This window comes from Prinia subflava, chromosome 14 (assembly GCF_021018805.1).
Source record: "Prinia subflava isolate CZ2003 ecotype Zambia chromosome 14, Cam_Psub_1.2, whole genome shotgun sequence".
NCBI lineage: Eukaryota > Metazoa > Chordata > Aves > Passeriformes > Cisticolidae > Prinia > Prinia subflava.
Genome location: NC_086260.1, coordinates 556751 through 582630, shown reverse-complemented (window position 1 = coordinate 582630; position 25880 = coordinate 556751). Strand labels below are relative to the sequence as shown.

Here is a 25880-nt window from a genome sequence, read left to right as displayed (position 1 = left end):
TATCCCATGACCAGGGCTGTCCCTGTGATGTGTGTGTCCCACACTGCCAGGGCTGTCCCTGTGCTGTGTGTGTCCCACTGCCAGGGCTGTCCCTGTGATGTGTGTGTCCCACTGCCAGGGCTGTCCCTGTGATGTGTGTGTCCCACACTGCCAGGGCTGTCCCTGTGCTGTGTGTGTCCCACTGCCAGGGCTGTCCCTGTGCTGTGTGTGTCCCACACTGCCAGGGCTGTCCCTGTGATGTGTGTGTCCCACACGGCCAGGGCTGTCCCTGTGATGTGTGTGTCCCACACGGCCAGGGCTGTCCCTGTGATGTGTGTGTCCCACACGGCCAGGGCTGTCCCTGTGATGTGTGTGTCCCACACTTCCAGGGCTCCCTGTGATGTGTGTGTCCCACACGGCCAGGGCTGTCCCTGTGCTGTGTGTGTCCCACACAGCCAGGGCTGTCCCTGTGCTGTGTGTGTCCCACTGCCAGGGCTGTCCCTGTGCTGTGTGTGTCCCACACTTCCAGGGCTGTCCCTGTGATGTGTGTGTCCCACTGCCAGGGCTGTCCCTGTGATGTGTGTGTCCCACACGGCCAGGGCTGTCCCTGTGATGTGTGTGTCCCACACGGCCCGGGCTGTCCCTCCCTGTGTCCTGGGACCGAGCCAGAGGGGCTGCGGGAGGGGCAGGACCGCGCTGAGCCCTCGGGCAGGGCCCTCCCTCAGCATCCCGGGGTCACCCCAAAGGACAGGGAGGGCAGAGGAAGGAGCCTCGGCCAGGACCCTGCTGCTCCAGCTCCAGGGAAAGAGGAGCCAGGGGCGAGAGGTGCAAGAGGTGCAGCTCGGAGCTGTTTCCTCCCCTGTACTGTCAATAAATTTGTCGGTCCCTCTTCCACGGAGCTGCACTTTCACTTTGGGGCCCTTGAACGCTCTTTTGGCTCCAGCCTTAAGTGCTTTGCTGAACCAGGGCCCAGAAGGTCTCGTTGTTCAGAGGCTGCTCTCAATTGTCTCCATGTGCTCCTTCCCCTTGGCTTCCAACAAAGACTTGGAGCCAAAGACTCCTCTAGTGCCATGCCAAGAGTGAGAAAGAGCCAGGTTTTCTACTGGAGCTTTTCCAAGGGCTTGGGATTGTATACTGCTGTTATTCCATAGCAATGTGGTACCCAAGCTCCAGCAACACCAGGGCTCAAGAAGGATGGAGTGATTAAAAAAAAGATATTTAGGTAATTATAGGGGGAGTGGGGGAAAGTCTCAAAAAACACTTCACTTTTTTGTGGGAATAATTAAAATCAATTGTATAATCGGTTTATACTACTTCTAATTTGTTGCTGTTGTTCTAGTAGTTCACTGTCTGAACCCAAAAAACCCTGAAATGCTGATGGCTCCACCACCCTGGGCTCCCAACACCTGGGGCACACGCAACTCACCTGTCAGAACCTCTGTTCCACTTTGACCCCTCTGAAAAGCTTTTGGCAGTGCATCCACCTGGGACACTCCCGCAGCTGCTCCCCTGTCCCTGCAGCCTGGGGACGGTGCAGGGGCTCAGCCATGGCACTCCCCAGCTGCAGCATCTCCAGGCGGGGGGCATGGCCCTGCCTGACCCCCAGACACCACCAGAGACAGCAGCCAGGGCTGGAGGGCAATTCCAGTGCATCCCAAAGCTCCCTCTCTTCTCCATGCACCCGTCCCAGTAACATCCACTGCCCTGTTCTCACTCCTCCCTGGCAGGTGGAGGATGCACCAGGCCCTCAGGCTCTCCAGAAAAGGAGACCCCTCCTTCCCTGTTTTGTGCAGGAGTTTGTGACTCTCAAGGAGAAGGAAGGTGGACGTGGGAGGAAAATGCTCTGTGGTGTCCTGAGGATTTCACCCAGTCAGCAAAAGTGCTGAGAGCTCACTTGGAGCTCCCACAAGAAAATCGAAGGGATGTCAGCATAGAGAAGGTGCAAATGGACCCACTGGTGACAGTGAAGACATAAAGAACACATTTAAATGAATTTTTCATGTTCATTCCCATCAAGAAAGGCCAAATTACACCCCCTTTGAGAGCCCCGGCTGTGTCTCTCTGTGGTGCCAGTGCCGCAGCCAGCACTGTGCGGGCAGGTGTGGGTGGCAGTGCTGGGGCAGCCGAGGGCAGCACTGCCGGGCTGGGCTCTCCCAGTGCTCCTGCCTTGCTTCCCTTCATTCCCTCAGCCAGTGCTCCCCCAACGCCTCCCTCCTGCCTTCCTCCAGACACAGTCAGAAAACTTTATTTACAGTATTTGTTAACAACGACAGTCCGTGCTGTGGGCGTGCCCCGTGCACTGGAGAGCAAGCGAAGGGCACCAGGGCCATGGGAGACACCGTGGGACCCACAGAGACCCCAGAGCCCAGCCCGGCCTTGGAGTGTCCCTGTCCGAGCCAGGGAGCCCAGCCCGGATCCCACCCACCCTCCTGTGCACAGGCTGCTCAGCACTCGGCCAGGCACCTCTGCCCAGACCCCGGGCCAGCGCTGCCCCCTCCAGGCTCCTGGCGACCCTCTGCACAGCCTCACTGGCCACAGGCTGGGCTGGGGACACCCGGGCCAGCACTGCCCCTTCGAGGCTGGTCCTGCTGCCCCCCAGAGTGCCCTGGTCTCTGCCCCAGGCAGGGGGAGCATAGCAGGCATGGTGCAGGACTGGTGCAGGGCTGGCATGGTGCAGGGCTGGCACGGTGGAGGGCTGCAGGGCTGCAGGGCTGGCATGGTGGAGGGCTGCAGGGCTGCAGGGCTGGCATGGTGCAGGGATGCAGGGATGCAGGGATGCAGGGATGCAGGAACGGGGCTGCCTCTGCCCCACAGGCTGCAAGGGAAGCGAGTGCTCCTGTGCTGAGTGTGTGGTGCCAGGCGCTGGCATCCCACAGGATGCTGCTGCAGGTGGAGGTGGGACAGTCCCAGCCGTGCACCAGGGGTGACACCCATCTCCCTGTGCTCCAGCAGCGCCTTCCATCCCACAGGAACACACCACACCTGCCCCAGCAGCACCGGATCATTTTCCCTCCTGCTGGCATCTGTAGGCCACTGATGTCAGGGTTTGGGGCTCAGGAGCGGGTTCCTGCTGTCTAATCACAGGCAGCACTGAAACTTGGACACAAAATTCCTCCCCCACGCGTGTCTCAGTTAAATAAGGCCCTCTGTACATGCTGACAGCCATATATACACCTATTTATAGACCCCCTCCGTGTCCGGGCCCCGCTTTCCACAGGGAAGCACCGCGGGCAGCACAGCAGAGGCACAAGGCCCGGCGGCCACGGCCTCACGTCGTGGAGGGCTGCCCAAAGCTCCTCTGGCTCGTGCTCCTGCAGCTGAGCACGAAGGAGGACGAGTTGCTCTTCCTGCCCAGGTCGCACGCCGGCCGCGACTTGAGGTAGCGCGTGGAGCAGCAGAGGAAGCGGCGCATCAGGTCATGGAAGAGGTGCCCAGTGTAGAGCATGTAGATCCAGGGGTTGCAGCAGCTGTTGAGGCTGGCCAGGAGCATGGCGATGATGAACGGGGAGGCTGCGAGACAGAGGCACGGAGCTGTCAGGCCCCTGCCCAGAGCACCACACCCTGTCCCTGTCCCCGCCGGGGTGAGCTGCCCGCCCGCCCGCAGGAACACCCGGGAAACGGGAGCTGTGCCAGGGCAGGGGGTGTCACTTCCAGCACCTTGGATTTCGGATCTCCCCGCAGGGGCCGCATTTCCCCGCTCCGCTCCTGCCGGGCGCTGCCCTGCCCCTGTCCCGCCCAGGAGGCTGCGCTGCCCCGCAGCGCCCGCACCACCGCCCTCGGAGGCGCCCAAGGCACGAAGGGCACCGGGCCCTTGGAGCTGCCGGGACAGAGCAGGTCCGGGGCAAGCACAGCCGGTGGCTCATGTTTCCACACCCGTGGCTGATCTGGGACAGGCTTCCAGCCGCTCGGGCTGTGGGACAGCCGCGGTCCCCAGGCTGCAGGGCGTCCCCTGCCCCGGGGCTGTCCCCACCCCGGCCCGGCCCTGTCTGAGCCCTTTGCCCGGTACTCTCCCGGCACCTTTCTCCAGTCATCTTCCTTTCCCCCGAATGAATTTTGCCCACACAGTGCTCTGCCAGGAAAGAGAACAGCCGTTCCCACATCACAGATGAAGTCCTGGAGCCTGGCGTGCCCCGGTGATGGGGGATGTGGCAGGGCAGTGCCAGGACATCAAGTCTCTGGCTGCTCTCTGTCCCCAGGGCACACAGTACCGACTGTCCCACCTGAGAGGTTGGATCAGCACCTTCTGGTGCCAAGGGGATGGTGGGACTGGCGTCTGCCATGGCACCAGCACAAGGACATCCCCTCCATGAAGGGGCTGCAGGTGGAGATGGAGCCTTTGTCCTGCTCCCTGTGTCCCAGCTCATCTCCTCAGCCCCTCTGCTCCCAGAGGATGCACCAGCAGCGAGGATGAACATGGTTAATTTGGCTGTTCCTGGCTCCTTTGTGCCTCTGCAAAAATCCCCTGGCAGTTTTTAGACCAGTGAAGAAATGTGACTATAAATGCTAGCTTCCAAATTCACCTTTAGCCAACGGATGCGTAATTCCTGCTCTTGTGATGTCTGCTCCAACTACTTTTAATTTCAAGCATATGCTAAAAAATAATTCCATGTGGAGCAGTTACAAATCGCAGGCACAAGACCTGAAATCCATCACAGTGTTTCTACTCCCTTGAAAACACCCAGCCAGGGCTGACTCAGCTCTTCCCTCTCCGCAGGAGGCAAATTGAATTTGAGGGAGCTTACTGCAGGGCAGGTGCAGAGGGAGGATTGCTCCCCACCCTGGCTGGAACACCAGAGACCCCTGAGGGGTGCTGCCACCAGCCAGCTCTGTCCCTCAAGGGTGGCCCTGTCCCCAGGCACTCCCTGCTGCTGGGGAAGTCCAGAGCAGCAGGCAGAGCTGCAGGCTGTGCCCGAGCAGGGCTGGGGGGGCTCTGCTGCAAACACCCAGGACAGGAGTGGGATGGGATGAGGGCTTCCCAATTCCCATGCGCTGACTGGGGCCATTGCTCACAGCCCACGTGTTGGGGTACCTGCCCCGAGGTGAAGGGACTGACAGAACAGCCATGGTGCTTCCCAGCCCTGCCTGTCCTCACAGGTGCCTTGAGCCAGCTCTGGCCCCAAGCTCAGAGTCCTGCAGGTGTTCCCTGTGGAGTGGGGGCAGCAGGAGCCTCCTTCCAACCCACAGCCTGTGGAGGGTCCCAGTGCTTAAACCAGCACCTGCATCATAAGCTCCAACCCACCTTAGAGAGGCTTTGGGGTGTGTGACCACCTAAGGGGGGATCTCTGCTGGCACCCCCAGTGCAGCTCAGTCATGCCCCCATTGCTGCTGGCACCCAGGGACCCCCTGCCCTCCTCCTCCTCTCCCTTTCCCTGGCTATGCCCACACGGCTGTGAGGAACAGCCACATTCCCTTCCCAGCACGGGGCCCTCTCTGCACCCCACCGCGCTGCCCGGCCACAGCACCCGAGCCTGGGTAAAGGGCAGGGACCCGGGATCAGGGCAGGCTGTGGGAACGCTGCAGGCAAAGCCCGTGTCCCCTGCACAGGTCTGACTGTGCTGCCCCCCTCGTGCCTCTGCGCAGCCAGCAGGGAGGGGCAGAGCCTGGAAGGAAGGGCTGGGGTCTCCCAACACCCGTATCCACCCCAGGCTCTTCCTCCCCATGCCATGAAAGCCTCCAGCAAGAGCCCTGGCAGAGCTCCCACCCTGTGCCACACCACGGGCTGCCCTGAGGCAGGAACATGATGGAGGGGGGAGTGTGGTACAGCCTGTGGGGATGAGAGCCCTGAGAGCTTCAAAGAGGGAAAGGGGAAAGGGGAAAGGGGAAAGGGGAAAGGGGAAAGGGGAAAGGGGAAAGGGGAAAGGGGAAAGGGGAAAGGGGAAAGGGGAAAGGGGAAAGGGGAAAGGGGAAAGGGGAAAGGGGAAAGGGGAAAGGGGAAAGGGGAAAGGGGAAAGGGGAAAGGGGAAAGTCCTGCAAGGCCTACTGCACAGGGTGAGCAAGGGAAAGGTTCCCATGTAGCCAGAAGGATTGGGATGGACAAATCCTGTCCATCAGGGGCCAGCAGAGGTTTGGATGCTGCCGAGGCTTGTGTGTCAGGAAGGGAGGGGCAGCCCTCAAGAGTGCAGGATTAAAACACAGCACGAGGGAGGGCTGCTGCTTCACCCCAGAGCCCATCTAGGAACTAGGAGTTTTGACCTGCCTGAATCAGGTGGAAAACCCCTGTAGCATCCAGGGAGGTGCATAAGCCACATTCCACTTCTCCTGAAATAAATGGAGCAGAGAGAAGCAGCAGAGGCAAAGCATGCCTGCCTGGCTGCGGCTCCCTGGCCAGCACAGGGCACAAAGGCACACGGGCTGCGGGACACCGGGTTTTCCACAGGGCACTGTGCTGTGGATAGGGCTCGGGAAGGGCAGAGTGCTGGGCTGAGCAGCTGTGCCCTGTGCCCTGTGAGCTGCCCTGTGCCCTGTGCCTGTACCCTGTGCCCTGCCCTGTGCCCTGTGCCCTGTGCCCTGTGCCCTGCCCTGTGCCCTGTGCCCTGCACTGTGCCCTGCCCTGTGCCCTGCACTGTGCCCTGTGCCCTGTGCCCTGTGCCCTGTGCCCTGTGCCCTGTGCCCTGTGCCCTGTGCCCTGTGAGCTGCCTTGTGCCCTGCCCTGTGCCCTGCCCTGTGCCCCGTGCCCCGTGCCCCGTGCCCTGTGCCCTGTGCCCTGTGCCCTGTGCCCTGTGCCCTGTGCCCTGTGCCCTGTGCCCCGTGCCCTGCACTGTGCCCTGTGCCCTGCACTGTGCCCTGCCCTGTGCCCTGTGCCCTGTGCCCTGTGCCCTGCACTGTGCCCTGCCCTGTGCCCTGTGCCCTGCACTGTGCCCTGCCCTGTGCCCTGTGCCCTGTGCCCTGTGCCCTGTGCCCCGTGCCCTGTGCCCTGCCCTGTGCCCTGTGCCCTGTGCCCTGTGCCCTGTGCCTGTGCCCTGTGCCCTGTGCCCTGTGCCCTGTGCCCTGCACTGTGCCCTGCCCTGTGCCCTGTGCCCTGTGCCCTGTGCCCTGTGCCCCGTGCCCTGCACTGTGCCCTGCCCTGTGCCCTGTGCCCTGTGCCCTGTGCCCTGTGCCCTGTGCCCCGTGCCCTGCACTGTGCCCTGCCCTGTGCCCTGTACCCTGTGCCCTGTGCCCTGTGCCCTGTGCCCTGTGCCCTGTGCCTGTGCCCTGCACTGTGCCCTGCCCCGTGCCCTTCCCTGTGCCCCAGAGCACAGCCCCGTGCCGCGGCAGGGCTGCGGAGGCCAGGAGGGAGCAGCTCCTCCTCGGTGTTTGGCACCTGCAGTCTCGGCGCTTGTGTTGAGCCTGAGTCAATCTACCCAAGGTGCTCTCACCCCTGGGTGCATTTTTCTGCCCTTTCTCCCACCTCAGGAAGTTGTGTAGAGTTTTTTGCTTAAGGTCTCCCAGGTGGTTCCCCCGTCTGCCAGAGGACAGTACAGCCCTGCACAGCTCCAGCCATGATGGCCCGGGAGGGTGACACTTCTTGTTCTATCTGCAACCTCAGCCCAAATATAAAAAATGGCAAATCCGTGACACCACATCTTTAGGAAAAGCTTTTGCTCATTAAATCAGGGGTTTTCTACGGGAACCATCCTCCAGTCAGAGATAAAATAGCAGCATAGTCCCAGGGTGGATGGAGCGGGAGGAGAGGGAGAAGAGGCCAAGAGTAGAAAGCAAAAAGTCAGTGAGGAAAAAAAGATAAACAAAAGAAAAGAAAGTCAGGCTGTGCAGCTTTCTCCTGAGCTCCCACACAGCTCACAGCATGTCCCAGCACTCAGGGCAGGAAGAGAATCTCCAGAGACCCCACAGCAGCACCCAGGAACAGCCACCATGCAGGGACTGCCACCACGCAGGGACAGCCACCATGCAGGGACAGCCACCACCATCTGCCCTGCCTGAGCCCCGAGCCGCAGTGGCCCGGACTTTGCCAGAGCTGCGGTAGCCCCTGACCCGGGAAAGCTGCGGCTCAGCCACTGCTGCCTGTGGGGGGTTTCTCCATGTTCAGGACTTTCTCCCGTCTCCCTCCCACCCGCCCAAGCCCAGCCCGGAGCAGTTTCTGCCCTGGCTGTCCCCGGGGCACTGAGCGGAGCAGGGAGGGGAGCGGTACCTTCCTGCGGGGCGTTGGTGTCCCACACAGACCACATCTGCACGAAGAAGAAGGGAGTCCAGCACACTATGAACGCCAGCACGATGATAAAGGTCATTTTAACTGTGCGGATCTTGGCTTTAGAGATGAGCCTGGTACTGCTGACCCTGGCAAACACCATCCCACTGCGGGAGCCCGAGCCCAGACCCGTGCTGGGCCCGTGAGCCGTCTTCAGCTTCACGTTCTGCCAGATTTTGAAGCTGATTAAGCCGTAGCAGATGCTCAGCATCAACACAGGGATGATATAGACCATGAGGGTGATCCAGGTAACATAGGCTTTCGGTCCCCAGGGCTGGATGAAGTCTGCCCAACAGTCGTAAACCCCATTTCCCACATCCCTTAGAGAAAATATGTGGATCTGAGGGATGCTGACCAGCAGGCACAGCAGCCAGGTGAGGAGGACAGAGACCCGGTCAGCTCTCCTGTGCAGGGACCTCAGTGGCTGACAGATGGCCAAGCACCGGTCCAGGGACATCAGCAGGAGCATGTAGGTGGAAGCAAACATTCCCACTACCTGCAAGTACTTGATCAAGCGGCAGAGGAAGTCTGGCCCGTAGAACCTGAAGGTGATGTCCCAGATGAGCTGGGGCAGCACCTGGAAGATGGCCACGACCAGGTCAGCGATGCTCAGGTGCTTCATGAAGAAGTACATGCGGGAGTGCTTGTGGCGGGTGGTGTGGATGGCCAGGAGCACGCACAGGTTGCCGGTCAGGGCAAGGAACAGGATGAGGCACAGGACTGTCACCTCCACCTTGGCCATGTCCTCGTTCCTCTTCAGGGGGTCGGCGGTGCTGTTCCTGCCGGCGCTCAGGTTCTCCAGCCGGAGGCTGCCGTTCCCCAGGGAGCTGTTGATGGTCCAGGTGCTGCTCCCCGCCAGGTACAGCTTCTCCATGGCCAGCGCCGGCCCGCATCGAGCCTGGGGCAGGGTGGGGGAAGAAAGCGGGCAGAGCCTGTACCGATGCGCTCCTGTGCGGCAGCCGGGAGTCCCCGCCGCTCTCTCTCCGCGTCTCCTCGGTTCTCAACACTCCACCGCTCTGTGTCCCCCTCCGGTCCCCTCCCGGCGCTTCCCTCCCCGCCGTGCCGCTGTCTCTGCCCGCCCGTCCCTGTCCCCGCGCCCCGGGTGGCGGCTCCCTGGCTCCTCCCTGTCCCCTCGCCGGTCACTCGGCGTCTCTGCCGGCCGCTGCCCCGCGACAAGCCCCGGCCGAGGGGCCGGGCGAGCGGCGGGGGCGGCGGGCAGAGGCGGCTCCCGGCCCGGCCCCTGGGGCCCGCCCGCGGCCGCTGGCCCCGCACCCGGACCCGCCTCAGCATCTTCCCCGCGCCCGCCCCGGAGCGCGGCCGGTCGCGCACCCGAGCTCGGCTCCCCGCAGCCCCGCTCTTCTCTCGAGCAGCCCCGCTTCTCTCGGGCAGACCCGGTTTCCCGCAGCCCCCGTTCCCCGCAGCCCCGCTCTTCTCTCGGGCAGCCCCGCTCTTCTCTCGAGCAGCCCCGGTTCCCCGCAGCCCCGCTCTTCTCTCGAGCAGCCCCGCTTCTCTCGGGCAGACCCGGTTCCCCGCAGCCCCTCTCCGCCCGGGCAGCCCCGGTTCTCCACAGCCCCGGTTCCCCGCAGCCCCGGTTCTCCACAGCCCCGGTTCTCCACAGCCCCGGTTCCCCGCAGCCCCGGTTCCCCGCAGCCCCGGTTCTCCACAGCCCCGGTTCTCCACAGCCCCGGTTCCCCGCAGCCCCGGTTCTCCACAGCCCCGGTTCTCCACAGCCCCGGTTCCCCGCAGCCCCGGTTCTCCACAGCCCCGGTTCTCCACAGCCCCGGTTCCCCGGAGCGGTGCCGTGAGGGGGGCGGCGGAGCGAGGCTGCGGTGACGGACGGGGGCCCGAAGTCCCCGGTAGCCCGAAGCCCCCGGCACCGCGGCCCCGGGCACAGAACGGGGGTGGCAGCACGCACCGGGCTCACCCCCAGCACAGCCCTGCCCTGCCGGAGCTGCCCCCGCAGGACGCCCAGAGAAGGTCCCCCGTAGGCGCCAGCCAAGGAGCAGGAACTTGGCAGTTAACACAGCCACCGAGAGCTTCCCTTTTCTATCTGGAGGAAGACTTCAGGGTATTATTTCTATAAAAGAAGTAGCAGTAGCTATGAGTGACACCACTTGTTACCAGCCCATCAGCACAGCCCAATGGTTATCCCCATTTTCAGGCTCCCTACAAGGGATCCAGAACCCAAAAGTGCAGGTGGGATGTTCAGAAAAGCACAGAACCCTCCCAGTTCACCCCTCACAGCAGTAGCTCTGAAGGTCCCCAGCATCACCACCCTTCTGCTCCTCACTTGAAGTCCTAGCTCAAATCCTCCTCAGCCCAGCCTTAGGCCCTGAACAAACATCACTGCAGCTATTTTTAAAGACTTTTGGGAAGCTTTAGCTCCATGCAAGATGTAGAAATGTTAAATACTTTGGCACGTTCTTCCCTCCAGGGTTCACATTATTCCTCCTTCAGGCAATAAAACTGCTGTGGGAATCGCTGCGGAGCACAGCTCACCATGTGCAATGCTTCTGTTGTTGTTCTGCTGGTTTGGGGAGAGCTCTGAGGGAGGAGGTGACTGGGGGTGAAATCCTGGCTCCCGTGGAGGCAAGGAAAGGTTTGCCCTTGGCTTCTGCTCAGCTCTTTGAGCACCTTGCAGCACTGAGGGATGTCCTTGGGGACTCAGGTGTGGTGGCAGCACCCGTGAGATGGCACCTGAGGTGAGGCAGAGCAGCCACCGCTCCTCCCTGGCCTTGGATGAGCTGTCACTCACAGCTGCACAGACCCCAGCTCCCCTCCAGAACAGACCTGAACTGCTGGAAAAGAGAAGGGAAGAGCCCAGTGCCCCTGGTGCAGCCTCTACAGGAGGCAGCTGAGCACCCCCAGGAGTGCTGTGCAGTTCTGAAGTGCATTTGATATCAACAACGAGCCACAGGAGCTTGGCGGGGTAGAGCTGTCCCAGGACTGAGCCTGTTTGTCCCCAGGCCAGTGCCACATCCTCTGCCCCGCTGTGGAGCGCAGGGGCAGCTCAGTGAGGACGGCACGCCTGGGGAGGGGGCATTGGGTGGGCTCAGGATAACACCCAGCCCCCGGTGCCCTTCCCCTGGTGATCCCATTAGGGCTGGGCACTGGCCCCCAACAGCCAGAGGTGCTCGTGGCCCCTCGCAGCCCCTCAGTCCTTATTCAGGCAAAGCTGCAGCTGCTCCACGACTCCAACCCAAACACACGTGATTCTGAAGCAAAGAAGACTGTGAGAATCAAAGGGTTTTCTGAGTCATTCCCTACTTCTTCCAGCTTTAAATGTTCAGGGATGCCATGGAGCTGGAAACATTTTTATTTTAAAAATACATGCTTTGGGATAATCACAAGCACAAACACTAAACAAAACTAAATTTAATTGCATTTTGGTTTACTGCTGGATCTGAAATAGCTGTTTTTCCAATAGCTATCTGGAATCACAACTTTATGGTCCCCAGGACAGAAGAGGTCTGGCAAAATGTCAAGCCCAGGCCACAGCTTTGCAGATGGAGCTGGAGCTGCCCATGAACTCATGCATCTGTGTGAGCATCTAAGCAGACGTGCCTGGGAATGCCCACATAGGTGAGGGTGTTTCCACACAGCCCCCATTTGTCTCCCAGAGTACCTGCAATGAAACCCCCGGTCCAGGCTCCAGGAATGCCCCTGTGCGGCCAAATAATTAACCAGAGCAGTGAGCTTTCCCTACAAAAATGAAGCCCAGCTACATTTATACAAACTTTTCTGCCTCACTAATTACTTCCCATTTGCAGTAATGTGTTTACCTTCTCCTTCCTGAAGATGGTAATTCATCCTCTTCTTTATTTAATTCCAGGTGGTTGTTTTGGACCCAACTCACCAATTTGTCCAAATCATTTTGAATTCAGGCTCTCTGGCTCCTCCGATGCCAGGTGGGACAGAACCCTGATTATTCTTTCCTCTGGGCAGCAGATCCTGGTGTTGGGCTTGCCCAGCAGGTAACTGTGATTCATCTTCAATTCTTGTTTGTGTGAGGTGTTCCAATTCCAGAATATCTGCTCTCTACCAAAACCCTCCTTCAACCAAAAGATTTTTTTCTCTTTAACTCCTGCCAGCAAACACAGCACCCTTGGAGAAGTGGCCTTGAGAGACCCTGGCAGCTGCGTGTCCCCAGGGGCCACAGGGCCATCCCAGGGGTGCTCAGGCCACCCCCCATGTCCTGAGCTGGCACTGCCCAGTCCTGGCTGCCAGGGAACCCCTCTGGTCCAGGCAGAGCCAGCCCGGAGCACTGTGACAGTGACAGCTCAGGGTGTGACAGTGACAGCTCAGGGTGTGACAGCTCCCTCAGAACCACCAGGGCAAGGCTGCAAGCAGAGCAGACCTCTTCTGACCAGGCACAGACAGGTACCACAGCCTGGGCAAATTCCCTTGGCCTTCAGAGCATTCCTCCCTGGCAAAAACAATGCAACAGAAACTCCCCAGTATCTGCAAAGCCAAACCAAACCAGTGATGACCCCTGACCCAAACTGCTGTCTGAGCCCAGCTCTCGCTGCAGAGGTGCAGGCGGTGGGAGGCAGAGGAGGCCTGGCCAGCAGGGTGACCCTGCTGCTGCTGCTCCCCCATTCCCGGGATCGCGCCTTTCTCACGGCTCTGCTGCCGGGCGGGGAGGACAGGACGTTTTTACTTTTTGATTATTTAGTTTCCACTTTTGCCCTTCTGCCCCGGCCTGAGAGACTGCTCCATGACTAAATTCATTTCCTCCTGAATGGATTCCCTGCCCAAAGCAGCCCTTCCCAAAGTTTTCCAGTGGCAGCCCAGCCCAGCACCACCCTGGCTGCCATCAGTCCCCTGGGAGCTTCTGCCCTACTCCCAATTCTCCAGGGAGCCGCAGTCATTGGGAATCTGCCTCAGATCCACTCTGGGAATTGCTGCAGAGAGGCTGGACCCACAGCAGGGTGGGATGGAGGGTCCCCATGACCCCACCCCAGGCAGCAGGGTGAGACAGAGGGTCCCTGGGAATGCAGTGAGTCCAGCAGGAGATGTGCCAAACACTGGTCACAACCAACCCAGTGAAAAGGTGTCGGATGCAGCAGCTTTATGATGACTCACCCAAGGAACACAGTGGCGGGGTTCTCCCCCTGCATGGGGCCATGCTCGGCCCCAGCAGGACCCTGTGCCTCACCCCTGTCAGCGCTGCCTGGGCTCCTCTGGCCCTGACCTGTGCCCCAGCCTGGCTGCTCACAAGCCCCCAGCTGCTCCCACTGGCCCCTGGACTCAGTGACGGAGGAGCAGAGCTGCCCAGGGGAGCAAGGACAGGACAGTGAGGGGAGGACACTGTGTTTCCTTCTCTGTTGTTTTTTCCCTTGTGTTATGCAGTTCCTGTGAGCCTTGGGCTGGTGAGAAGTGCAGCAAGGATCATTTATGGCACCCAGGGGATGAGCAGCCACTGCCAGCAAGGCCGGACCGGGCACACCCCGGCACTCGTCCGGGGCTGGAGCTGGCCCTGGGGCTGGCAGGAGAAGCTGCACTCCATTGGGGTGGGAATGAGGCACCAGACCTTCAAATCCACATTTTTTCCTAAGCCTCCACATTGCCCAGTGTGCCTGCTCCCTGCAGCCTCCCCTGCACCTCCGGCAGGGTGTCAGAGCCTCCGCACATTTGTCAGCTGCCCCTGCCCTCCCCTGGCACCAACCCACAGCCCTGCACAAAAGGAGGGAAAAGGCTCCACCTCAGACAAAGGTCACCACTTTGGACTTTAAATGGTGATGACAACAGTAAATGATATAAAAAAAATTAATCTTGACAGATTGTCAGCAAACCAGACCAGTTCATGCCTGTATTTAATGTGTCAGCTGCTCTCTCCCTTCTCCTGCCCCATGGAATTGCCAGTTCCCGTGGCAGCATGGCTCTTCAGCTCATTTCCAATGGAAATGTCAGTACCTGCAGCCACACCAGCCATGGTGTCCCCACACCAGTGTCCTCCCTCACACCAGCAGCTGCTTTGCAAGCACCTGGAGAAAGCCATTTATGACACTAATTTACAATACTACCATCCACTGGCCAACTGCAACCAATTCTAATGCCTGATGTGAGCTGCTGTGACAAAAAGGCAGCCCTAAAGCAGACATCAATAATTACTGTCTTTCAAAAGGCTTGGTTTAGCAAAAAAGAACCAAATCAACATGACCAGATTCCTGCTTTGCCCCTGCTTCTCTCTACCTCATGCACTTATGATAGTTTATATCTGCCATGATTCAGCCAGTTCCAAAAACAAATATTCCTGGGAACCATGGTTTGAGGATTATTTCTGAATCCCAGCTACAGTCTGAAGCCAAGACACAACAACCCTCAATCTTACCCAGATTTTGTGCCTTCTTTGCCAAGCTCCCACTGACAGGCTCTGACCAAAACTTCAGGGCTCAGCAAAAGCACCTGAAGTATTTTTCATATTTTGCTTACAAGCTTTATTTTTCAAAGCCTTCCTTAATGTCAGGTTTCTTGCATTTCCTTCATTTTCTTGCACTGCTTTATTACATCACAAAATTCCACCACCTCTTACGGAAGATCAGGCTTTTCAATGTAACTATTTGCTTGAAAGCTAGAATACTTCATGTCTAACAACCTTCCAGTTTCAGGACTTCAAACTGAAATACTGACACATAATACTGAGTAAGTTGACACAGACATATATCAAAAAGCCTGTTAGTGTAGGACAGAATCTCCCCACATTCCTCAGCCCCCCCCTCCCCTGGCTGTGCCAGCAAACTGGGACACCAGTACCCAAACAAAACACCCACCCCCAAACAAAACACTGTCCTGCAGCTGGGCAGGAGGGCAGGAGAGGCTTCCACGGGATGAAAGCAGAACTGTGGCAGCACCCAGACCCAGGTGTTGAAGGAAACTCAGGCACAGGAGCCAGGCCAGGCTCCCGCAGGGCTCTGGCACTCTGTGCCCAACCTCAACCAACAGTGGCCCCCAGGGCTGTGGACAAACCCACCAGCCCGGTCATTAAGGCAGCTGGAATGGCAGTGATGAGAAAATACAGCATTTTACTCAGTACCCAGACACTGTGAGAACGGGCAAAAGGCAGGAGGAGTTTCCAGCTCGGGCAGGCTGCAGCTCTAGCTCCTCTTGCGCTTGCCCTGGGGCACCACTCCGTCGCTGTCGGGGACGCGCGGCCGCCGCGGCCTCCTCCTGCTCCCTGCCGGCGCCACGGAGCTGCTGGGGAACACAACAGAGGGTAAGAGGGGCTGCAAGGGCCCTCAGCACAGCACACACCTGTACTGCAGCACCGGGGCAGCACACAGGTGTTACAGGTGATGGGGAATCGTGCCGTGGTTTGGGTTGGAAGGGACCTTAAAGATCATCTCAATTCACCCTTGCCATGGGCAGGGACACCTTCACTATCCCAGGCTGCTCCAAACCCTGTCCAACCTGGCCTTGGACACTTGCAAGGATGGGGAGAGAAATATTTCTCAGTCTTCTCATTTGAGGAAGGTGACAGCACCATAAATCATCCCATAGCTCCTGAGCCTGCAGGAACAGGGTCATCACAACTTCTCCTCCTGTCCCCAGAAACCAGCTTGGAACCCAAGGAACAGCAGCAACCCCCCGGATTCCTTGTCCACAAGTGAGGACAGCCCCTGGCACTGACAAAACCATGAGGATGCTCTATCAGAAAGGGCAGTTTGGGGCACAGCTGCCTGGAAGCAGGACGAGAGGTTGGTCAGTGCTACCCCCAAAGGAGTGCTTGGGGCCTGCAGCCTTGCCAGGCACTCTCCTCATTTATGGACAAAGTATTTTCCACAGAAAACTCAACAACTGTTTTATTTTTAGTCACAGTTAATTTTAAAGAAAAAATTCTTAAACTAGCTGTATGTAAATGAAGCAGCTGATTTCCATCACTCAGCCTTGGAGCTTAAAACTCCACGAAGTGTTGACATGAAAGATACCGCTAATCTGTCAACAGCTTTTGCTAATTAAACATTCCTTTTAAGTGCACTCTGTTTTATACCATCTGCTAGGCTGAATCCATCCTGCAGGGACTATCCATTTATCTTAAACTGGGAATTCACAACTGAAAAAAATAACGGAAAACTCGGAGATGCTCCACATCTGCTGACTGCCACCAGATACACATTGAAGATATTGGCAGGAACAAGTTGTGTTCCAGAGCTGCAGCTCGATGGAAATGGGTGTCCTGCACCCCTGGGACCCTCAGCCATGCCCAGGGGGGTCCATGTGAATCCCAGCAGGGAGATCCAGCTGGGACTCTGGAGCTGGGACAGAGCAGAGGGACCTCACAGACTCACGGCCCTCTCCAGCTCCCCCAGTCCCCTCACACAGGTTTTCATATGGGAAACACAAACATGATTCAGAGACTTGCAGACATTGAGGTTTTAACAACCAGGAAATGCTCCTCTAATTTCAAACAGAAGTAAATCAAAACAGGTGCTCAGTTCCAGCACGTTCAACTTGTCAGCCTCACCTACAGCTCTGTCAGCAATGGAACTCTCAAATGTAACAGAGATCAGATTAAATATTCCATGAAAAAGCAGTTTCCTCTTAAAAAAAAACAAAATATATACTTATATATCCCTTAGAATAAAGATATTCAATTTGGCATCTGTGGATTCCTGGAGGACCCAGGTATCATTTTTCAAGGATCCACATTCACTGACCAAACTGTGCTTACCAGAACTGTGGGGATTCTCCAGGAACCTGACTTTCCTGAGGCATTTACTTCTCCAGGATTCCACCAATTGCAAAGTACTAAACCCACCAATTGCAAAGTACTAAACCCACCCTAAGGACCAGCTCTTGGATATTCTACTCACCTGTCAGAGGATGCTGAACATGTCTCAGAGCCTTCCACATCTGCCAGAATGTCCGAATTGGTGCTGAAGGGGAAAATAAAATGGATGGAAATTATTTCAGCTACACCTTCAGCAATGCAGGGCTCGACTTGGCAATGGCAGCAGAGCCCCTGGATGAGACGAACTCCTCCAGTAGCAATGAGAAATAACATCAACCTACAGCACAGTCCAGAAACTTCTAGATATGTCTCAATTTTTAGTTATCCCTGGGGTCTCATTATCATTATTTAACACATAAGACAATTCTATGTTTATGTCTGTTAAGTGGTAACTACACCACCTCTGTATTCCCAGGCACCAGAAAGTTTCTCTGGAGAGGATCTGCAAGATGTTTTGGGGGGTAAAGGGTACCTTCCTTGTTTGATGTATCTCTTAAATCAGTGTGACATAAAATTTCTCTAAGACAGCAAGATTTTTTCCCACCCTTTGCCATTTTGTCTCCCCTGTGAAGTGAGATCAGCTGTTACTGTGGAGATAACTACAGAACCAACAGGAATTTGGCTGGACCAACAACACCAGGTTAGAGTAACCTCCAACACATGGACATTCAGTCATACAGATAAAAAGGAAAAAGATACCAAAAACGGATGGGGAAACTTTTGAAAGTCAAAAGTCATTGTTTTCACTCTCAGAATTAGAAGCCCATCAAAAGCTCATTTTCGGTGCGTGAGTGGATGCCCAGGGAATGAGTTATCATCATGTTTCCAAACCTCACTCTGATGTTCCAGCTGCATTTTAAAAAATAACTGGGGAGGACACAGGGCTATTTGTGTGCTTTTAGTCCCCTAAAATAGAAAAAGAACAGGTTTGAGGCCTGAACATGATGTACTTCCCTGCCTTGAAAACTGCAGCACTTATCACCCGCCGCGTTTGTCACCGCAAAACAATAAACTGAAAAACTCTGGCCAATGCTCAAGCCAGGAACGCGCTCAGAATTCACATGTGGAATCCATAGTCTAGGCCCACCAAACTTTTTTAAAACCAAGTACAAAAGGTCCTGGAGCGAGTTCCCCCTTGGCTGCACACGGAGCTGTGAATGGCCCTGGACGCCGCGGCCGTCGGTCCCCAGAGCAGCCCTGACCGCAGAGACGAAGGAGCCGCAGTAGCTGCGCACAGCAGGGCTCTGACTGCAGCTGCAGCTGCAAGCACACAGATCCTGTGCTTCAGAGCTCTTCCAGCATCCACTGCTCCATGCCAGCCCTGCACCGAGGCAGCTCCCTGCATCCCCGCTCTCCCAGACATCCACTTCAGCTCCAAAGCCTGAGCAAGGCTGGATTTGGAGCTGAGGTAATTATACACCCTTCTGACACCTGCCAGGGAAAAAAACTCTCTGAAAATAATAAAAAAAATCCTTAAATACGCCACAGTTGAAAAACAACTACCAAAAAACCAGTGTAAATGAAATAAAAGCAACTTTGACCACCAACTGAATTTGCATTTTAAATTAACTTTTTCTTTTCCTGAAGAAAACTCCTCCCTCTTCTTGCCATCAAATGATTAGCCCTTAAACTGATGATTATGAATTAAATAAGAGAAACAGCCGACTCATTCTGAAGGGTTTTTCAATAAATTTTATCCCACAGAGGCCAAAGACATCACAGAATTTAGAATTTTTGTTTCGTTCACTTCTGTGATGTTTTTGGCCTTTTCAATGCCCCAGAGGTATCAACCTACATTGCATCCAGGCACAGCAAAACACCCCTTCAGACTTTATTCAGACTCCAAATTCAAGACAAATTCCCAAAACAGGTTTTCTGTCCTTTCCTTAACTAAAGGTCACTAATCTCTCCCACAATTTCACAGATCATTTCCAGATGAGTCAATTTTTACAGCAAAACAATTGAAGTTCTCCACCTGGACTGCTCAAGATGCAGCCAGCATCCTGCAGCAGGCTGAGCTGCATTTATTCATGCCTCCACATTGGGAAAAATGCAGCTCCAGTGACTCAGGCAATTCCCCAAGTCTGTATTCCTGCAGGATTGGATCCCTGATCCCTCACAGACAGTCAACCAAGCTCTTCCTTTCCTGACCATCAGTGGGGTTTGACTTCCACCACCCCCCGCTTTTCATTTAAGACAAACACACCAGCCTAAAATAGAGAGAAAAAAGCTGATGTAAGTGTGAATGACATGTCTTGTTCTAAAGCTGAGAGGAGCAAACGGCCTTTTGAATTGGTTTATTTTAAGGTAGATTAAATTCCTCCTCGTGCTGGCATGAGCAGCCAGCCTCCTCCCATCCTCCCATCCATCCATCCACCCCGCCGTGTGTTGTGGAGCAGGCTCTGGGCATGTTTTCCCTCCAGCCCACCTCATTTTACTGTGTCACTTGGAGGTGAATGCCCAGCCCCCAGGAGTGAGGGAGAGCAGCTTTCTCCCCCTTGCAATCCTGCCTGCACCTTGTGCCCTGTGGTGAACGGGATGAGCTCGCTGCTGGAGCAGCCCGGGCATCGTGTCATGTCCAGGATGAGCTGTGCAACACAACATCTTCCCCAGCCTCCCAGAACCTCCTCCAGACCATGTGCCCTTGGCTTCATCCTCCTGTCTCTGGAGGTCTGCCAGCCTTGGCCTTGCCCAGGCCCCACGGAGGGCTCTGGTCTGTACCAAACCCTACAGGTTCCACTGTCTTGCTGTTTTCCTTGACTCTTGCCAGGCTTCCTCAGCTCTCCACAGCCTCCTCTGCAGCCAAGAACACACTTTGGAGGCTGTGCCTTGGGAAAGGAAAGATCTGCTGCACCTACCTGAACTGCTTCCCTTGGCAGTCTGGCAGCCCTGGGATGTGGTGGCTGAAGCACACGGTCCCTGTTTTCAGAGATGTCCACACCCCACAGCCCCTGAGCCGGGACTGATGTCCTCTGGCCACAGGCTGTGTGTGAGAGCTTCCACCATGCCCATCTGAGGCCACCAGCCTCCCTGTCTGACAGTGCCCCCAGGACTCTCACCACCACGCCTCATAGCTCCTGCCATTTGTTACAGCTCAAAGTTTTGGGAAGAAAAGTATGAATCAACAGCATAGCAGAAAAGTATCATCATCGTTTCACAATGAACCCATATCGAGGCCAAAATTCACAGATCAAACATTCCTGTCCAACACTATGATATACATCATCTCTGAGCCAAAGCAGTGCAAGATTTATTAAGTAAAAAAGTCCTGAAGAACTAAAAAAGGCAATTATTGCACTGATCAACACATTTTCATACACTTCTCTCATCTGACAGGGATGGCCAGGGTGCAGGACAGTGCTGCCTTCAAACTCAGACTGAGGCAGCTGCCCAGGAAGAGCTCCCAGAGCGTTTCCAAGCACTCCATCCTGCCAGCTTTACCAAACCCACGCCACCATTGCAGAGGGCTGCTGCCATCCAGTGCACTCCTATTTCTACCTCTCCTTCTGCTGCTGCCTATATTATGTAAAGCACATAAATCCAAGGATAAGGGAGCTGCCAAATCCAGATCTTGGATCCTGATCAATGGCTCCTAAACTCACTGCCCAAAAGCCCCATGTATTGCAAATGAGGCCCCTTCCTTGGGCATGAACCCCTCCTGGCAGACACTGCAGTCACTCTGGGTATTCCAGCAGCACAGGGATTTATACAGACTGTGGATACACCACTTTCCTACCAGGATTTCAAAATTCTGACTCTGTTTCAGCATCTCAGACAAGGCCAATGTTGGGGTTTGCCTGCTGTTCCAGTCTTAGTCTCGTCATCAGGAACCGACACTTGTGTTGAACACAGTTTTAAGAAAAAACAATTTGTTTTAAAAACTGTGTATTATCCCCATTGTATAAAATACTTATAATAGAATATTTCCTTTACATAGCTCATTAAGTGGCTTATAATTGTTCCTCCTAATTTCTTTCCTAATTTTCCGATTGTTTAAGCAGTTGCGTAAAATCTGGCTTCAGTCCCGGAAAGCCAAAGAATGCCACAGGACTATTCATATGGAGCACTGCAGTCCTGTGGAAGCCTTGTGCAACTGTGACTTCAGAGCTTTGAAAAATTACCCTTTCAAAGCCATGGCTGTGTTTTGGTGCTTATCAGTAACACACAGTTTGCTCTCCTGGTGGGATCATCAATCTCTCTAGAGCACAAGCAAGTTTGGGGCACTGCTACAACCTCCACGCCTGGCCTGGATATTTTCTCCAGCTGGAGTAAAATTGCCATTTTCTCAGTGTTAGCATGGACCTTTGAATAGTATCAGTTCATCAGTGATTAGTGTACAATGAATTTCTAATCTTGACCAACTGCTCCCTTAGCACGTATTGACATGAGACTGAAATGGGACAAGCCTTATGAAGGAGGAAACACAAGGATCACTGATTTCTTTGCACCATCTTTTTGCAGAACAAACATTTCAACTCCGACTTGCAGATTATGTTATATTCTATATGCTACTCAACATCCTCATTCTGTTTTAATTCATCAAAACAACAGCCCTCCATTTAGAAGTGCCCTCCTCACACAAACAGCATGCAGATTTGGAATTCCAAATATATTTCCAGTTTTGACATTTCAATGTGAAAAACATTTACTCTTGGCAAAGGATACCCTCTCGTTATCAGAAAAACACAAGCCTCAGAAATCCATTACTTGGTACAATACTACAATATATTAAAACCATCAACATCTAAATCATTCTTGTTTGATTTGTGCTGGATTTATTTCACTACAATTAACAAAATACCAGCCCCATGGTGACCACACAGTGATAAAATATGTTATTTTTTCATGCAGTTTGAATGACTACACCTGCCTGTTACAGCCCCTGCCAGTGCAGCCACAGTGCAGGGCCCCTCTGAGCACAGAGCCTGTGGGAGCAGCTGGGAGGAAGAGCTGCAGTCCTGCATGGAACTGCACAGTCCTGCGTGGAACTGCACAGTCCTGCATGGAACTGCACAGTCCAGAGCTGGCCCATGGGCACAGAGCTGTGGGAGCAGCTGGCAGGGAGAGCTGCAGTCCTGCATGGAACTGCACAGTCCTGCATGGAACTGCACAGTCCTGCATGGAACTGCACAGTCCAGAGCTGGCCCATGGGCACAGGGCTGTGGGAGCAGAGTGCTGGGAAGGCTCCTGGGCCTCTCCAGCTGCCCCTGCCCCGGGCAGTCACACCAGAGGGTCCCAACCCCACAGGGCTGGGGAATCTGCTCCAACACCACACCTCAAATGAGACACTCCAGCATTGGGTATGACAACGTGAGAGCTCTGTGTGAATCCAGAGCCCTGGCAGGGACCAAGAAATGAGAAGAACAGTTCCTGATCACAGGGAAGGAAGAGCTGTTGTCATCATTTACATCCTGAGAAACTGAGACAAATCTGGTCCAGTGCTCACCTTAAAGGTTTGTTACACATCAAGCAGCAAATACCTGATTTTCTGCCTTTGTCCATTTTACAGTTCCAGTTCAGGCAGAAAGACACAGCACAGAGGGGAAAGGCCAGAGGAGGGGAAGGGCTTCATTGGTCTGTAAGGCAGGTCTGAAGCCAAATAGAAATGCAGTGATATTCTGAAAGGGAACAACGACCCTTCCTGCCTCCCCAAGTGTCTGCCAGCCAGCATATTGCTGTTTACTGACAAATATTTACTGTATGCTCCCACTTATTCAAGGAAATGGAAACGGGCAGCAAGGTTTGATCCTGTAAAACAAAGACATTTACTGTTTGATGCTCTCTAATCCCCTGAGCTGATCTCCCCGTTCCAAAGTCTCCCTAGGCTTTCATTCACAGTTCAAAATTTCCCTCTGTGAAAGGAACCCTCAGGATGACTTTTAAAAGCTCTTTGTGAACCAAAATGACTTTAGGAAAATTGGTTTCTATTAAAATATTTCAATTAGATTGCTTTGTTAATAACCAACAGTGAAGCCAATCCCTACTCTCAGTAGTAACTAAGAACAAGGAGGAAGAGGCAGGTACTAGGGGTGGGAAATCAAGAAATGTCACTCCTCGCTCAGCTGGTGACCTTCAGCTACTTCCTCTAATTACCTCCCACTTCTGAAAACACAGGAAACCCTTTTATTGCTGGCAATGCAGACCTGCATTCTCCTCTCATTTCTCTTATCAGCAAGATAGCAAGAGTAGCTCCCTTGCTTTTAGACACATAGCAAAATCCAATTATTTTGTATTTGTTTTCAATTACTTTTCCACCTTTGCTCCAGAAACTGGGGCCACAGGTCCTTACAGCTATACTACTTAAAAGACTGGGGCCATATCAATTTTGGGACCTCTCTAAATAAAACTTCCAGCAGCTGGGAAGGTGAAGTAGTGGAAAGGACTCACCAAACATACTCCTGGTTGCCCAGACATTCCACTCCCTGTTTCTGCATCAAAAGGAACTTTACTCTAGCAATCCCTAGATGAGAACAGCAGCAATAATGCAGAGAAAGCTCAGCTGAAGTGACAGATGCTGCCTGGAGATGATGGAAGGTGCCTCTTGTCTGACCACAAAACACCAGCATCACAAACCATTAGGTGAATTCCACACGTATTTTATCTCCATCCCTCCCTGGAGCTGCTGAGCACCAGGAACAGGGTGGGGAGCAGTCTGTGAGCACAGCTCAGCTCCCTGCAGTGCTGCTGGGTGCCTGCACTGCCCATGGCACTGCCACAGCCTCTCCTGCCAGCTCTGGAGCAGGCAGGGCTCCCTCACTCACCTGCTGCTCGAGCCAGAGGACAGAGAGAATTCAGGAGAGCCTGACCTCTGCCATAGCTCCAAGCAATGGGAGTCACTTCTGTGGCCATCAGGAGTTTCTGGTTGCAGCGCTTGGGCTTTTCCAGGGAGAACAGCTGTGTGATCCTCTTCCCCAGGTTCTACCAAGAGGAAAGACAGAGATTAGAAAGAATGGTAATGCAGAATATTATTGTTCAGGATTCTGCAACCTAGAGACAGATTTTTAAGAAAAAATGAAGTTATAAACATTTAAATACCGACATCTCATTCCCACATACTTGTTTTCCAAAACTTTGGCAGTTTTGTGTATATTTAAAAAAAGAAACCAACCAACAATTCCCTGAGAACCAGAAATGTTTCACTGCTGAGTTTCAAATACAAGGAGAGAAATAAAAGGTGAGGATGTGTTACACATTTCATAAGATGGAACTTTATCTCAGAAATTAGCAAGCATTTAATGAGCACTGTTGACTGCTTGTGCTACCTACTCCCTCCAGCCTCTGCATCAGAGAGCTTGAGCTTTAAGTTTTACAGATCAAGTTAATAGGCTCATTTTCAGTTGTGATTTACCTCCTTATGCACCTAAGACAAGGTCAGTGCATTGACACTTCCATTTCAACAGGAAAAATAATTTCTGGACAACACAACAGACAAAAATTGAAAACCATTCTGCTGGTTTTGTGTCAAGTGTTTTGTTCAATGAAAAGATAAACAGTTCTCTGAAAAGACACCTTCTGCCTCTCCAAAGAGGAAACAGATCTAGATTAAAATTCTGGTATGAAAAGACAGACTGCCCATATGCCACAGCCACAATATTTTCAAGTGAGTTACTCAACTAAAAAACTGCCCAGGACACGAAGCCCTCCCCAGACCCATCTCACTGGTAACTGATGGTGACAGCCACAGACACGTCCTGGCTCCTCTCAGGGCCCAAGCCATGTGCCTGCTCAAACCACTCTGACTTTTCTGCTCCTCCAGCAATGGTTTGGACAGAAATGGCCAAGCAGAACTTTAATTAGAGTGTGGAGGGGCTTCACAATCTTTGGAGTCAGCTCAGCTTCCCCTTTCTCTCCCGCTAACAGGCATAATTAAATATCAGGGGCATATTTTTGTCTGCTGAAAACAACCAGCAGATCCCAGTGACTCGGTTGTCCAACTAATGAAACACAACTCTGAAATTAGCAGGGTAAAAATAGCAAAGGCCTGTGCAATAATGCAGCCCAGCACAGTTAATATTTATCAAATCAAATTATTTACCACAAGTATATATCAAATCCTTATGGCACTTCCACTTAGGCAAAGCACAGCCCCATGTGTAAAAGTAATAAAGACTGCGAAACTGGGAAAGTTATAAAGACTGGGAAAGATATTTTAAGCTTAAGGATGAAAAGCAAGATGATGTAAATCAGGAACAGATGATTAAAATGTCACCACAAACAGAGTGAGGTTAAATTATATCAACCAATACTACAGGATAGGGCAGTGAGAAAGCTGGAGAGGGAAATTAAAATAAATGAACAAACCAACAAAACCCCAACCAAACCAAAGATCTGTTTTAATTCTGTACAATTCCACCACTTCCATGAGAATCCAAAGGAAGTGGGTAAGGAATGCAGACAGAGCCTTGGCTCTACCAGCTGTTACCATCAGGCCATTATTGGCTTCTTCCTTTGCCATGCTGTAATTCCCAGTTTAATTAAAAGGCAATTGCTGTTAACAAGGAACCCTGAGGAAACAGGCTTTAGGCATCTGTTTCTTCCCTGTAAATCACCTTCTTGTTTTTTCAGTGTTTACAAACAGCCATTGGAGTGCAGATGTTTTGCATAAAACTCCAAACTGAAATTCCAGGGATTACTGGAAGCTCAGGGAACAAAGTGCAATGGAAATTGTGCAGGTTTGCCAGAGCCAAACAAGGTGCTGCCACATTCTGAGCATGGTGCAGGATGATCTATCTGCTCCAAGTTATTTTATACCTGATCACTCTTGTGGAAAAACTCCAAGGTTTTACTTCTGCTCTTCTCAGAGCCTGCAGGGCAGCACACACAGGAGACAGACCCCAAAATCCACAGCAGCCCATCCCTCCCTTCTGGAGCTGGAAATCAAGGCTGTGACCCCACTATCCAGTAACACATTGCCTCTGCTTCTGCTATAGAAGAGGAACATCTTAAAATCTTTTATCCTTCAGATTTCTTAACTTTTGCCCTTCC

At 54.1% G+C, this 25880-nt stretch overlaps 2 protein-coding genes across 7 annotated transcripts in view; both read right to left on the bottom strand.

Annotated features, from left to right (window-relative positions):
- Nucleotides 1-1878: 1878 nt before the first annotated feature.
- OXTR (oxytocin receptor) lies at nt 1879-9528 on the bottom strand. The gene is made up of 2 exons (XM_063411774.1): nt 8108-9528; nt 1879-3489 (listed from the first exon to the last, which is right to left on the bottom strand). Exons 1-2 carry the CDS (start codon nt 9036-9038, stop codon nt 3248-3250), a joined length of 1173 nt encoding a protein of 390 aa, XP_063267844.1. The 5' UTR covers nt 9039-9528; the 3' UTR covers nt 1879-3247.
- Nucleotides 9529-11428: 1900 nt separating this feature from the next.
- Nucleotides 11429-25880, bottom strand: part of RAD18 (RAD18 E3 ubiquitin protein ligase) — a 32691-nt gene continuing 18239 nt past the window's right edge. For 2 of the 6 annotated variants that reach the window (XM_063411437.1, XM_063411438.1), the window contains 3 exons: nt 23657-23813; nt 16978-17040; nt 11435-15361 (listed from right to left, as the gene is read on the bottom strand). In XM_063411437.1, coding sequence (XP_063267507.1) covers nt 15262-15361; nt 16978-17040; nt 23657-23813 — 320 coding nt within the window. In that variant the 3' untranslated portion in view covers nt 11435-15261. Of the gene's footprint in view, nt 15362-16977; nt 17041-23656; nt 23814-25880 lie in introns of all 6 variants that reach the window. The other 4 variants (XM_063411441.1, XM_063411440.1, XM_063411442.1 and 1 more) reach the window with 4 other exon arrangements.

Excerpts from the sequence above, each read along its gene's own strand:
- OXTR (XM_063411774.1), bottom strand. The coding sequence starts at position 9,038 with ATGGAGAAGCTGTACCTGGCGGGGAGCAGCACCTGGACCATCAACAGC. Across the intron at positions 3,490-8,107 it reads CACCAACGCCCCGCAGGAAG|CCTCCCCGTTCATCATCGCC; the intron begins GTACCGCTCCCC and ends TCTGTCTCGCAG.